This window comes from Phaethon aethereus (assembly GCF_964289735.1).
Source record: "Phaethon aethereus genome assembly, chromosome: 15".
In the NCBI taxonomy this organism is placed as follows: Eukaryota; Metazoa; Chordata; class Aves; order Phaethontiformes; family Phaethontidae; genus Phaethon; species Phaethon aethereus.
Window position 1 is genome coordinate 6,674,600 of NC_138591.1, and position 12,912 is coordinate 6,687,511.

The 12,912-nt window shown below is 46.4% G+C and overlaps 1 protein-coding gene across 1 annotated transcript in view; it reads left to right on the forward strand.

The window, feature by feature from the left end:
* The window catches only part of LOC309410378 (cytochrome P450 2W1-like), a gene marked incomplete at its 3' end in the record, with an annotated part of 157,354 nt that extends 146,514 nt beyond the window's left edge, over positions 1–10,840 (forward strand). The window contains 15 exon segments of the mRNA XM_082006760.1: positions 2,429–2,579; positions 3,842–3,889; positions 3,892–3,969; positions 4,080–4,096; positions 4,100–4,234; positions 6,201–6,371; positions 7,384–7,525; positions 7,867–8,051; positions 8,672–8,725; positions 8,729–8,740; positions 8,746–8,809; positions 9,323–9,394; positions 9,397–9,469; positions 10,435–10,564; positions 10,673–10,840. Coding sequence (XP_081862886.1) covers positions 2,429–2,579; positions 3,842–3,889; positions 3,892–3,969; positions 4,080–4,096; positions 4,100–4,234; positions 6,201–6,371; positions 7,384–7,525; positions 7,867–8,051; positions 8,672–8,725; positions 8,729–8,740; positions 8,746–8,809; positions 9,323–9,394; positions 9,397–9,469; positions 10,435–10,564; positions 10,673–10,840 — 1,500 coding nt within the window.
* Between the last annotated feature and the right edge of the window lie 2,072 nt (positions 10,841–12,912).

The following is a 12,912-nucleotide window of genomic DNA, read 5'->3' on the forward strand; positions in this document are numbered from 1 at the left end:
ATAAGTTTTTCACCAGCCTCTGATGGGGAAAAACCAAGAGGAGGTCAGCAGCTCTGCATTTTATTGAGCTTTCTATAATGTAGCCTGCAGTAAGAGTAAGAACTGTAAAAGTGCCTTGTTAGGTGTTTTACACAGGGCTGGCAAAGCATTCAAGCCAGGCTATAAGGGCTCCCCTGACATACGGAGGAGTAGCTTTCTGTCTGCGTACCGTATAGGTCTGTAGGACAGCCCGAGTTCAAAGTGTCAATCAATAGGAAGAGTGCAGAGATAAGCAACAGAGCTCCCAAGCTGCAGAGGCAACAGATGGGTCCTGATTTTTTTGCATGTGCAGGTTGCCCAGTTCTGCTTCTCTTCACCGGGAGAAAAAGCTTCAGTGCAAGGACACAAGGAGGTGGAAGAGGAGGGAAGATGCTGTCCACCAGCTGTCCACCAGCTGTCCACCCAGCTTCACGCACGGCCTGGAGCAAGTCTCTTCGCCTGCAGGACCTGCTTCTCCTTTGCTGTACCATGGGATGAGCAATGCTTGTCTGCCCTGAAGGATTATTTTGGGATCAGCATTTGAAAGGTAAAGAGCTAGAAGGCAGAAAGTAGAGAGCTGTGGGTGTTCAGAGAAGAAGTTAGATGAAGAGGATGGAAAAGAGGGACGAAGAGGAAATCTTAAAAGAAATTTCATGATCGATGCCTAATAATAAAGCAGATATGGGACTCCCAGGTGCCAGGAAATTATTGCAGGCAGGAGAACCTGAGCTAGGCTTTGGAAATGAAGCCTCATGAGTTGTGCTTGGATTTTGCCTTTTACAGACATAAAGTTCAATTTTTGTGGAAGCTGGGGGTGGGGGGGAAGATTGTGCAAAATGCAGCAAAACCTCTGGCATCATTTACTCTGAATAAATATAATATGATAATGGCAGCATTCTAACAAAGGTGTTTCCGTGGCTTTCCAGAAAGGCAATCTCCAGCAAAATATGGCCACCTTCACACCCCCCTTCATCTGTTGGGGCGTGCGCATTGCTTTTAAAACATGCACTCCATGTTTTACAAGTTTTTAAGTAATCAGCTTTAAATTTGCCTCTTGGTTCGTTTCCTCTTCCGATCGTTGGCAACCTGCATTTGCTGGACATCCAACGGCAAGACAAGTCACTAGTGACGGCAGGGTGTGGGATGTCAGCATGTACCTATTCGAAATTCTCCTCTGTGACAGTTCTGAGATGATTTTCAGTGCCAAATGCATTTTAAAAGAACTGTGATGTTTTAAAGGTTTCGGAATGGCTAAGGAAACTGTTAAATCCCAACTCTGCAGAGGGTGATATTAAATATGAGCAGTGTTTACATGAGAACGGCTCAGATGTTGAAAACTATGAGTATCCGCCTCAGATCAGACCGATGGACCTAAATTTTGGCATCTTCTTTGTTTTGTGAAATATTTGAGTGTCCACGCAGACAAATTGAAAGATGGATGCTTAATTGTGGTTGCCAAAATAGCTTGTACTTCTTATTCGTGTTGCCAGTTTTTCATGAGAATGGGAATTAATATAACACGGCTCGAAGAAGAGATGTAGGAGAAATCATTTGAAAGAGTCAGTGACTTGGACTTATGCAAGACAAGGTTCTCTGTAGGAGTCACAGTTGCCTCGCATCTGTCTTCCAGAAAAAAAGGGGAAAATGTCAATGTATTTAGTCTCTTAGAGCCAAAATGTGGCTCAGCGGGCATTTTTCAGGTCAGGACAGGGTGAATATCCTGCAGCTTACAGCAACCCCTTTAACATCAGGTTGCCAGCAGCCCTCTGACCCTCTTAGCATTACGTAGGGAAGAGGAGCCGGCTTTCTTTGTCTCATTCCCATCACCGTGCCATGCGAGGGGCCTCCAAGATGCCTGTGGAGATGCATCTTCATCTTACACCAGCCAGCTCACAGTAGGCTCAACACCCAGAGCTTGGGAGGTGGGAAACGGTTTGGATTGTGGTTCCTGTTTCTAGCAAGACCAGAAATCCTTCTGCAGAGGAGGGTAGGAGAGAAGGGGTTTTGGGGTGGTGCATGGATGTGCTGGGAGGAATAAGCAAAGCAGAGGCGTTACAGCCTGCCCGGTCAGCAGTTGTTCCATAGCTGTCTGGCAGATCTTTGTGATGCTTTTATGCTGCTGTCGGTGCCCAAAATGTCTTATTACCTTCTGCCTCTTTTAACCCACTGTGCCAAACAGAGCCCAACCAGCTCAGAAGAACAGTAGTTTTATGGAAGCTGTTGAGTTAAACAGACCAGTCTTTATTTGCTTTGATTCCTCTTTCATTTAAGTGTCTCAGGGCTTTATCTCTGGCATCCCTCCAGCCCTTCTGGCCACAGAAGGAGGAGGGAAGGCAACTCTTCATCCACCCCAGCAGGACATGCCACTCCCACTGATGACCACCACGCTCTGATTTTTCTCTCCTTCAAGATTGCAGAGAAATATGGCCCCATGTTCACCATGCGTTTGGGGTTTCAGAAGGTGGCGGTGCTGACTGGCTACGAGGCTCCTCTGAACACGGCCAATGTGTTTGCGGAGAGACCAGCTATACCCGTATTCTATCACATCCCACATGGAAATGGTACTGGCAGGTTGAAGAGATAAAGACGTGCTTGCTCTGCTGTTTCTCAAATGTGTTGTTTTAATTTCAACAGTATTGAAGAGTCCTGAGCTGCATCCTTGTTGTCGAGGGCTAAATTTTGTACGGCTTGGGGACAGTTGTTTGTTTTCTTAAGAAAAATACTTCTGGTGATCTTATTTGCCTTATCAGGTTTTTGCTTTTCGTGGCACTTGGGTCACTTTTCAAAGTTGTTTTGGTTTGTTTTTTTGCAGTGCAGAGGGAAGGAATTCTTTTTCACGACGTGAAAGCCGAGGTCGTTATGCAATCTCTTCTCTGCAGTTACTGGGAATTCAGACACAGCATGGATCATGCATGACTCATGATAAAGACTGCAAGAACTGGCAAGAGTGCAATAGCATGGGCTGTTTGTACCTCAAACAATTATTTCTGTAAACAGATTTTTGGCATGTTTCTGAATTGCATGTTAAAAAGTAATACATTGCCCAAGACTAGACATTGAAAAACAATGAAGGGAATAATCCAGGGCTGAAAGGAAAGATTTGATGACCTAATATGTATATAATGCATACAGCGTGTGGGCTTTTTTTCATCTTGTTTTTAAGAGTGAGGCCCAGTGTGAGGAAGGGCACACCACACTACTTTCCCAAACTCCGTATGAATATGTAGACTATCTTCAGTGCTGGAACCCTCCTGGGAAGTGAGGACTTCTGAATTGTGCCCAAACACCTCCGTGCCCTCTTGGCTGAGCACTTTTTTTGGCCGATGGGTTAGCCAGCTGGGGGGTATTCCCCAAAGCTGCCTCCCTGCCACCCCTCCTTGTCCCCCTGCACAGTGTACGGTTCATCCTCTAAAACTCAAGTTGTTCAGTGAAATCATTTATCCTGCTCATGACAGGGACAGAGCAGTGTCATCTGCTCCTAGCCTTGCTCTCTGGAACAGCTGGGTCATTTTTCTAAGATAAAACAAGTCAGCCTGAGACAAATACCATCCACAAAGCTTTTTACTGTGTATGGCTGTAAAGAGACAAAGCTATAAACAAGCCAAACACAGAGTTTTAGTGTGAACAGCACCCAACTGTTTAAAACATTGCCTCCTGCCCTCCTGAACCTACCTGCGGCAGTGCTTTCCCAAGCCAGCCCCCCCAGAGCCCCTCAGTCCTCTCCCAAGCAGGCTCCTCCAGGCTGCAAAATACCTTTGCTCCCTGGCTGTGCTGAGAAAATCCCGTACCGTCTCGGCGAGCAGGGCATGCAATCCTTCCACAGGTGTGTTCTTTTCTTCTCAAGAGCTCTGGAAGATGCCACAGCAGTTCTCAGCATGGGGAAACATCTTGAGGAAGAAAGGATTCTTGAGGAGCTTCACTTTCTCATCAAGTTAATCAAATCCTTCAAAGGTGAGCTGGAGATGGTATCGGGTGTTTCATGCTACTTTACAAAGCCAATGTGAAGACCTCTGTGTTGCTCCAGAAATGATCAATACAGTTATGATTTTGTTCATTTCTAGGTGGACCTTTCTGGTTATGATTTTTGAATATGGATCCCACCAACATCACCTTTGCTATTCTCTTTGGGAGGTTTGATTATGAAGACCCAACGTTTCTCACACTGTTAAGACTCATAGATGAAGTTATGCACCTTCTTGGCTCTCCATTCTTGCGTGTAAGCTACCCTCTGTGCTGAGATGCTCCAGTATCTCATCAGAGTTGGTAGGTCAACCTGATTTATTATTGCTCGATGGTTTTGGAGAACCTTTAGGTTACTGAAAAATAAGATTCATAAAATCATAGAGTGGTTTGGGTTGGAAGGGATCTTTAAAGAGCATCTAATCCACCCCCCCTGCAGGGAAGAGATTCTTTGGTTTGGGTTTTTCCTCCTTCATGAAATCCTCCTGTGAAGGAGGTCCAACATCATGTGGTGGCACTGGGCTGAGATGCTGATGTGACTGTGTCAACAGAAGGGATGTGCTTAATTTTTCTACCGCCACAAAGTGCAATAACTGAGGCTTCCAGCACGGTGAGACTTGGGGTGGGCAGCGTCCAGGAGCATCGATGGAAATCCACGGTGTGCTATCCAAGTGCTATAGACGCTGCCCTTTATGGTATCATTTTATTCACTTTATTTAGCAAACTTTATGGTTTATGGCAAATTGTAGTCTCTCATGAGGAAATAGACCCTAATATAGGACTGGGATCTGGGAAACCTTCTGTCTTTGGTGTTTCACACTAACTGCAGGAAAATGTTCCTGCAGTGTGCCTCAAAAATTTTTGTAGCATTTTTGGCAAAGAGTTGAGAAAGATTCTGCCTATCTGTTTTTTGATGGGTTTTTTTTTTGTTTTGTCGGTATTTTTCCAGCAGTACCCAGAATAAAACACAAAATGCCAGCATGTTCTCTCTAGTATTTTCAGTCCAAACAAAGCTCAGGTGGAAGAGACAGGAGAGAATCAGGTCCCTTTTGGAAGGCATGGCCAGAGTTTCTTTCTTTAAAAACACACCATTGATAAAACTACTGAAATAATGACTTTGTTTGTGGATGTACAAAGTAAAAATAGCGAGGCTCATTCCAGTTATTTTCGGCTGGATGCTGTGTAAACATCCCAAAAGTAACCTCTTTTCTTAGGGACAATTGCACAACATTTGGGGGTTACGAGGTTTTGGTCTCGCTACGGTTTAAGAAACTAGTGAAGTTACAGAGAGTAGTACAAAGTACAAGAGCTGCAGACATTACGTCCGCACCTCTCATACCTCCTAGCATGGCATTAAATCAATACCTGCTCAACAGAGCTGCAGAAAAAGAGTATTCCAACTAAGAGGCTGTCATCTGAGCCAAGAGCTCTTGTTAAACTTAATCCTCCATCACGAGGAATCGAGTATTAGTTACTTAAGGTAATATTGAAACAGTCATCCAAAAAACTGTTAAAAAAAAAAAGCTGATGAATTTATTACTTATTTAAAATAGTTACAATTTACAATAGAACAACGTCCCTTTTCTTTTAGTCTCTACGGCAGGTTTAGTTTTTGCAGAAAAGAGCAAAAATTATAACCAGTTAGCAAGAGCGAGAGATTTGTGAATCTTATTCTGCAGCCAGTTTGTTTATAACATTGAGAAATGGTGTAAGTAACCCCCCTGCACATAAAATGGAACTGTTTATTGTGCTGTGAAATTTAATGATGCTGAGAACTGAGTGTAATTGATTTATAATTCATGTGAAAGTTAAAAATGATGATCTAACAACTTTAAAACATAAGTATTTTGGCTTGCTAAACATTTGGAGTTTTCTTTGCGGAATGTGTAATGCTTTCTCTTTTTGCTTTATTACCTCTTTAAAAATGTAATTTCATTGTTTCATGAGTTTACTGTCACTTTCCCTTAATTGTATTTTTTAAATTCGTGTTTATAGACTCTGTCTAGACAAGTCTGATAGGCTCCATTCATTTCTGCAGAGAATTTTTAATAAAAGAATGCATTTTTATACATTAACATTTTTTAGTTACCAAAAAAAGAGAGACTCCAATCACACGTCATTTGGTTCCTCACAAAAATGATTTCTCCATTATAATACTTGAGTTTTACAAGGTAACGGGTGAATTTAATTTTTTTCCTGTGATTTTTTTCCCCCTTTTTTAGTTATGTAATTTCTACCCATTCCTTGGATTTCTCCTCAAACCTCACAAGATGATACTGAAAGAAGTAGAAGAGGTGTGTGTGATCTTACAGAAGTGCATCAAGGAAAGCAAAGAAAGTATTGATGAAAACAACCTGACGAGATACATTGATGTATTGATATTCAAACAAGAGGTATTTTAACAATATGACGATTCCTAGTGCAGTATGTTACACAGGGATGCTCTGTGTTGCTTGTCTACTACGGTCTGTATGAAAACATTTAAATTTTGGGTAAACGTCCTCCTATTTTAATATGTTAAATACTGCATACTGAAGGAAAAGCATGACAGAATTAACTAGACTGTATCGCAAGAATGTCTAAAACTTGTCCTCGGGTGTCAGCTACAGTCCCTTCCTTGCTGGATAGAAAGAGAGAGGTAATGTCATCTTCCCAACACGCTCCAGGCAGACGCATCGCTCCCTACGGGCATGGGAAGAGGCAATGGATTCTGAGTTGCAGAGATGCAGCAGTTCCTATTGCCTTGTGCAAACACAGCACCAGCTCCCACGTAGTGGATTTACTTACAGGAACGATAGCGTGGGAGTATAGCAAGGAAGGATCAGTCTGTATTTGCCCTTTTTCTCCGAGTGTTTGCATGCACGTGCTTGAGGTGGGTGGTGGGCAGGACAGGTACTTGGGCTTGACACCCACAGGAACGGGCAAAGCGTTTCCCATCAGCAGCACGAAGCAAGGACGGCAGCGTTGATGTGCCAGTGGTGTCCTGGGCCTTCATGGCTTTTCTGTGGCTCCTAGGAGGGCCTGGCACACACCTAGACAAATTCCAGCTCCCTAACTTGGGAAGCCACAGTCCTGCACCTCTCATCAATTTTCCACCTTCTCAGGATCCACAGGCTGGGGATGGAAGTCCTGAGTCGATCAGATAACCACTGCCCAGCGCAGATAAATGTCATGTGATGTTGGAGAATCAATGAATTTGTCCAATTAGTTCATTTGGGGGGGGCAAATCTCAAGTGTGAAAATATTTCTGCTGAAAACTGAAGCATTTCTGTACTGAAATGTCAATGCGGTGCGTCTTGGCACTTGTAATTCACATGCATCCCACTGTAATGTCTCTGAAGACCAGGTTACCTGTCCTAATTCTCTCTAACAGCAGTGGGTTTTTTTCTTTGTATTTCCCTAAAGGAGCGAAATAAAAGCAATACACTTTTTCATGATGCAAGCGTATTGTCCTTTACACTCAACCTGCTCATGGCTGGCACTGAGACAACATCCGCAACGTTGCAATGGGCCATCCTGCTGCCGCTGAAGTACCCCAAGATTCAAAGTAAGACACCTTTATGGCTTTGCTTTTCTTACATAGCTCTTACATAGTGTATTGAAGTACTCTGCAGTGACTTCATAAGTGATGCTCACCTGTAAAAGCTTGGTAGCTTCTCATGTGTGCCAGAGCATGCAAAATCTGAGCATCTGGAACCTGTCCACCTCCGTCCAAGTGTTGCATGCTGCCATTCAGGTCCAAAGGCTCTGCGGGGTTCTCTATCTGCTCCCAGGGGCTGCAAACCTCCTGCCCTGGGGTAGTCCAACCAACAGTCAGCATGAGCTGGGATTTTGTAGGTGCTTAAACACTGAGGGAAACTCACTTTATGCCTTTCCTTTGCCCTGCAGACAAGGTGCATGCAGAGATTGAGCGAGTTCTTGGCCCTGGCTGCTTGCCTACCTTTGAGGACTGGAAAAATAGGCCACTTACCAACGCAGTGATGCACGAGATCCAGAGATTTGTCACCCTCCTGCCACATGTTCCATGGTGCACCTTGGTTGACACCCGCTTCAAAGGCTGCTTCATCCCCAAGGTGCTTGCTGCTCTGCAGATGAAGAGTGGGGGGCAGCACACCAGTGACACACAGGGAAAAATGTCACAAGGAGTGGGGGAGCTTGAAGCACAGGGCTTTTGGTGGGGAAGAGCTAGTTCCCTAACCCCTGGTCTCCTCCAAGTCCAGACCGATGGCAGTGTGACTTCAGGGTTATGCACACAACTTCCCATTTCCCATAACTCAGTCTGACAATCTGGAGTCTGTTCCTTATTCTCTCACTCTCCACTGCCATTCATGCCCCATAGTGCATGTGCTGCCTCTGGACTACCACGGCATTGTCTCACTGCCTTGCTTGAGGCAAGCAGAGAGCAGCTGGGCAGGAAGGAAGCCTGGTCCACATCTTTCTTCTGCTTCACAACTCAAGAACAAACAACAACCATTGTTGTTTAATCACATATTGGTCAGTCATTCCAGTGAACTGGGTACCCACACTAACTGAGGGTCATATGGACATGTACAACCCCAAACATCTGCTCTTCAGAGGTAGAAGTTTGCTTCCAGACACAGCCCAAAGGGAGGAATGGCTATGTGGCTGAATGGGCAAAGCCGGAAGCTTGCTACATCCACGCATGCTAAACCAGAGCATGGTTGAGCTGCAGGGAACAACAGATATTCCTCTGCTCACCTCCGTGATGCTGGATAAAATGCAATGGTAGGGGCCAGATGAATTCAAGCCCATTTCCTTGATGAGGATGGGAACTGTGTAAAGAAGAAAGCGTTTCTGCCCTTCTTCACAGGTAACGGAAGTGTTTGACCCTGCACTGAGCAGCAAGTTCCCGGTGCCCCTCAGAAGATATTAGCCAAGTGGCAGGGTCCGAGCCTCTGATGGGAACAGCACAGACATCAGTGGTGGGGAGGGTTTAAAAATACCCACCCTGGGTTTTGATGACTTGCAAATGGCCCCTCAGCCCACACTGGGAGGCCCACCAGGCCCGGTGTTTAAAGACACCACTGGGACCTACAAAAGATTCAACACCTTCAAGCAAAAGTTCCACCTTCCCTCTGTCTTGGGAAGCCTGGTTTCTAGGATGTCCCAGATCAATTCCCTGGAGGCTTAGAATGAATTGACCCAGTTCAAATGTCTGTAGGAAACCAACAGTGCTAGCTCCTGAATATCATGCCATGCTATTTTGCATTTCTGAGGCCTATACTGTCTCAAACTATTGCTAACAAGTAGTAGGGAAGAGGTGTGGGGCTGAGCCACCAGTTACCCAATCACTCCACCAACAGCCATGCTTTTGGCATTGCAGGGCAGAGACACTGCATTGGAGAAAGTCTTGCCATGATGGAGCTCTTCATTTTCTTCACAGGCTTGATCCAGAAATTACTTTTCAGCCTTCACCTAGTGTCAGAGAGTCTGAGCTGGACACGACTGCAGAGGCTGGATTCACCATGAGGTGCATGTGCTGTGCTACGCCAATAAAGCCGAGGCTCTGTCTGAACTGAGAAAAATCCATAGTTTTGTATAGACCCTAGTGGATGCACTAAGGAGAAATCAGATCCCTGATTTCACTCCCTGTGCAGCAGCTACAAGTAGTGCCTTCTTACACAAAGCCTTACAAGTACTGGCTACATGCTTAAAATATCTGTTGAACAAATCTTGTTCTAAGAAGCAGAGGAGGGCTGGTGGGTAAGGTGACCTGGAAAATCCCAGCCAGACACAGGACTGAAAATGGCGGGATGGTCACTACTTTACACATCAACTACGCAACGTAAGAAAGTTATCCTCGTTCTGAGCTTCTGGGAGAGGATGTTTCTCAAGAGTGGGCAGTTTCTTCACTTGGAGAGCAACCGTAGATACAAATGTTGTGTCCTCATCTAATCCCTGTTCTTTTCCCATTCTCTACTGCACATGTGATAAATCATTCCCAGATACCTACAGTTTTTATGTGATGGATGCTCTTCCAACACTTTCCAGACTTCTCATTTTGAATCCCAGACACCAAGCTCTGGACTTTTTAGGCTCCCCTTGCTCTGAGGGACCTCAGTGTTGTTCCTTGGGAGTCTTTGGCCCTTTCTCGGTACAGGGTCTGCTACGCCTGCACTGGTGTGGGACTTAACAGCTCTCCCCAGACCGGTGAAAACCTCCCCCGACATTTTTACAAAGGTAGCTCAGATACATAGGCACAACTTCTTTTCAGAGCACCATGTATGAACAAGCAAGCATGCAAACATCGCAAAGATGCTTCTAAAGTGCTCTTTCCCCAAGCAGCACAGAAGCTGGGCAGATCTGGGCAAAGTGACAGAAAACTTGTCCATCTCCCCTTTCCTTACTTCTCCCAGCTTTCTGTGAGATTTGTCAGGACCGTCCCTTTTCCTGACATTCCCGTCTCTTCGTCTCTTCTCTTTCTCCTCTGAAAAGACTAGAGATGGATCCTCATCACGTCCCCTCCTCAGTGAAGGCCGTGGGACTCCCGTACAGCAGCTGGCTTCTTCCTTGGTCTGAAGTGCTGAGTGGAGGCCAGAAGGATCTGACAGGACTGCAATGGGAGGTGGGTTGAGCCTTTGTCTCAGTTAATCCCTGGGAGAGATCCTTGTGTGCTGTAGGATGAGCAGGAGAAGACTTCTCCTGTTCCCTGCATACCACTTGGTTTTTCCAGGTTGATGGTACCTGCCTTTGCCCGCAGCCTTGCTCGCCGGTGAATGCAGTTGGACCGGGGGTGCAGAAAGCCGGAGGCTTAGCTCTGGCCGCCTCGTACAGCCCGGATTTGTGGCTGGCAGGGCGCTTTACCCCCGAAGGACTGCCGCGCCGGGGCGGGGGGCTGTGACTCCGAGGGATCGTGGTGCCATCTCGTGGCAAAAAGAAAATAGAAATTATATTCTGCGCAACGCTTATTGCTCCGGCCGGTGCGCAGAGGGGCTGCAGACACAAGGCAGCCCTTGTTTTACAGCTCCGTACGGTCGCCGCGACCCTCGCGCCTCAGCCTTGCCCCCGGGAGCGCAGGAGCGCTGGCCCCAGCGTCACGCAGCGCTAGGGCTGGCAGGCTGGGCTACGGGCCGTGCTGCCCAGCCAGCTGCGCGCGGCACCGGCCGCGGCGCGCGTTGGGTTTGTTCGGACCTTGCTTTAAAAATCAAGCCGCCTGTCCCGCTCCGAGATGTTTGCCTTCAGTTCAGGTCCGTGTGTTGCAAGGCACAAACGTGTTTTGCAGCTAGAGGGAACACCCTCAGGGCCACTGAGGAATGTGGAAATGGTATTTCCACCCCTGAGAGCCTGTGTTTTCTGCCAGATAAATATGTAGCCGAGTCATAATCAATGTTCTGCCATTGTTTGGCTGAACAAATAAATGGGAGGCAGGCACTTTCTTTTGCGGAGATCTATTCAGCTGTCTGCTGGGGAGTGATCACTTCCATCCATCTACTAACACAGGCACAAGTAGGATGCACTTTTCAAAGGAATAAAACCCCTGTTTTCCTTCGATGTTTGCACCTGGCAGCTCATGGCTCTTGTTGAGGCACGGGTATTGCACGGTCTGCTGAATCTCTGTACACGGCCAGCACTGCCGCAGGCTCTGCTCCGACTGCCGGAGGGTGCCAGTGCAGAAGGTGACGTCCAAAAAGCGCAGGCTCTGAAGGCTGTTACGCCATGTAGGAAGGGATCCATCTCTCTCCTTTGAAGCCAAGAACCCGAGAGCCCATGGCAAGGGGCCAGGTCTGAGGTTCCACCAATGAATTCGTGTAGATCTGAACCCAGCCCAGTTTTGTCCCCCAGAGCACTAGGTTGTTGCCATATCTGTCTTTTGAGTTCATATTACTTTTGGAGGGGACTAGCGCAGGAGCAGTCCTGGCCCCTCTCAAGCCAAAGGCAAAAGTCTTATTTCAGCAAGGCCAAGACTTCCTTCACTGAGTTGATACATGGTTTGTTCCTCAGTTGCTTTACCTGCCCCTCCCTGCTTTCACTGAAGAAGACCCCGTCCTGCTGCCACCACTCCTCATTTGCCAGCAGGTGATGCTTTGGGAGGGCAAGAGGTGAGAAGCTCAGGGTCCAAGGCAGAGATGCAGAACCAGCATCAGTGAAGCTGTGGTGGCAACCTTTCATTCAGCCTCTGCAAGCAAGGGTTGAAGACGTAAGAGCAAAAAACCAAGGCTATCCCCAGGTCTGACTAGTAGCCCATAGCTGAGCACAAAAACCGGGAAAGCTCTTTGTCCTGGAGAAACCACTCTGCAGAGATGGAGGGTCTCCTGTTGAACTGTTTTTTACTAGGATGAGGGTATGCAGAACGTCTCACCCATGAGACACAAGTAAAATTATAATATTCGTTGTCACTCTGGGCTCAGGATCAACTTTCATGGCATTTGCATTTCTGTGTAAAGCAAAGTTGAGTGGCAGGCATATGACATACAATGAAGACATGGTATTAAAACTTTATTGTGTTCCCATGATTGGGGAAACAAGCAATAGGGTAAAGCGCATGATAAGAACACGCATGTGAGGAAGTGGCAATTCACAGGCAGATAAATGGATGAAAAATTGCCTGAGCTATACATCAACTGGAATAAGATTGCAGAGTGTGATGGCAGATGAGTGCTACAGACAGTGACAACAGCCAGACAAAGCTACAGAGGGAAGGAAAAGAACCAAACCCGTGTCTCATCTAACCCCTGATCCCAATTCTCCTTGCATGTGTGTGTGTGTGCCATACAAGCACTGTGAAATTAGACACCATTTGCAAGGAAATTGCGTGGCTGGTTCCAGTGGCCAGACCATCCCAAATACCAGACTGACTGCTGGTGTTGGCTCTTAATATTAACCAGGAGGCCTGAAGAGAGGAAAAGTGTTTGCTCCTGTTTAACAAGGTCAGGAAAGACAGAGATGCATAAAACTAGAAATGGGTCTAGTTTA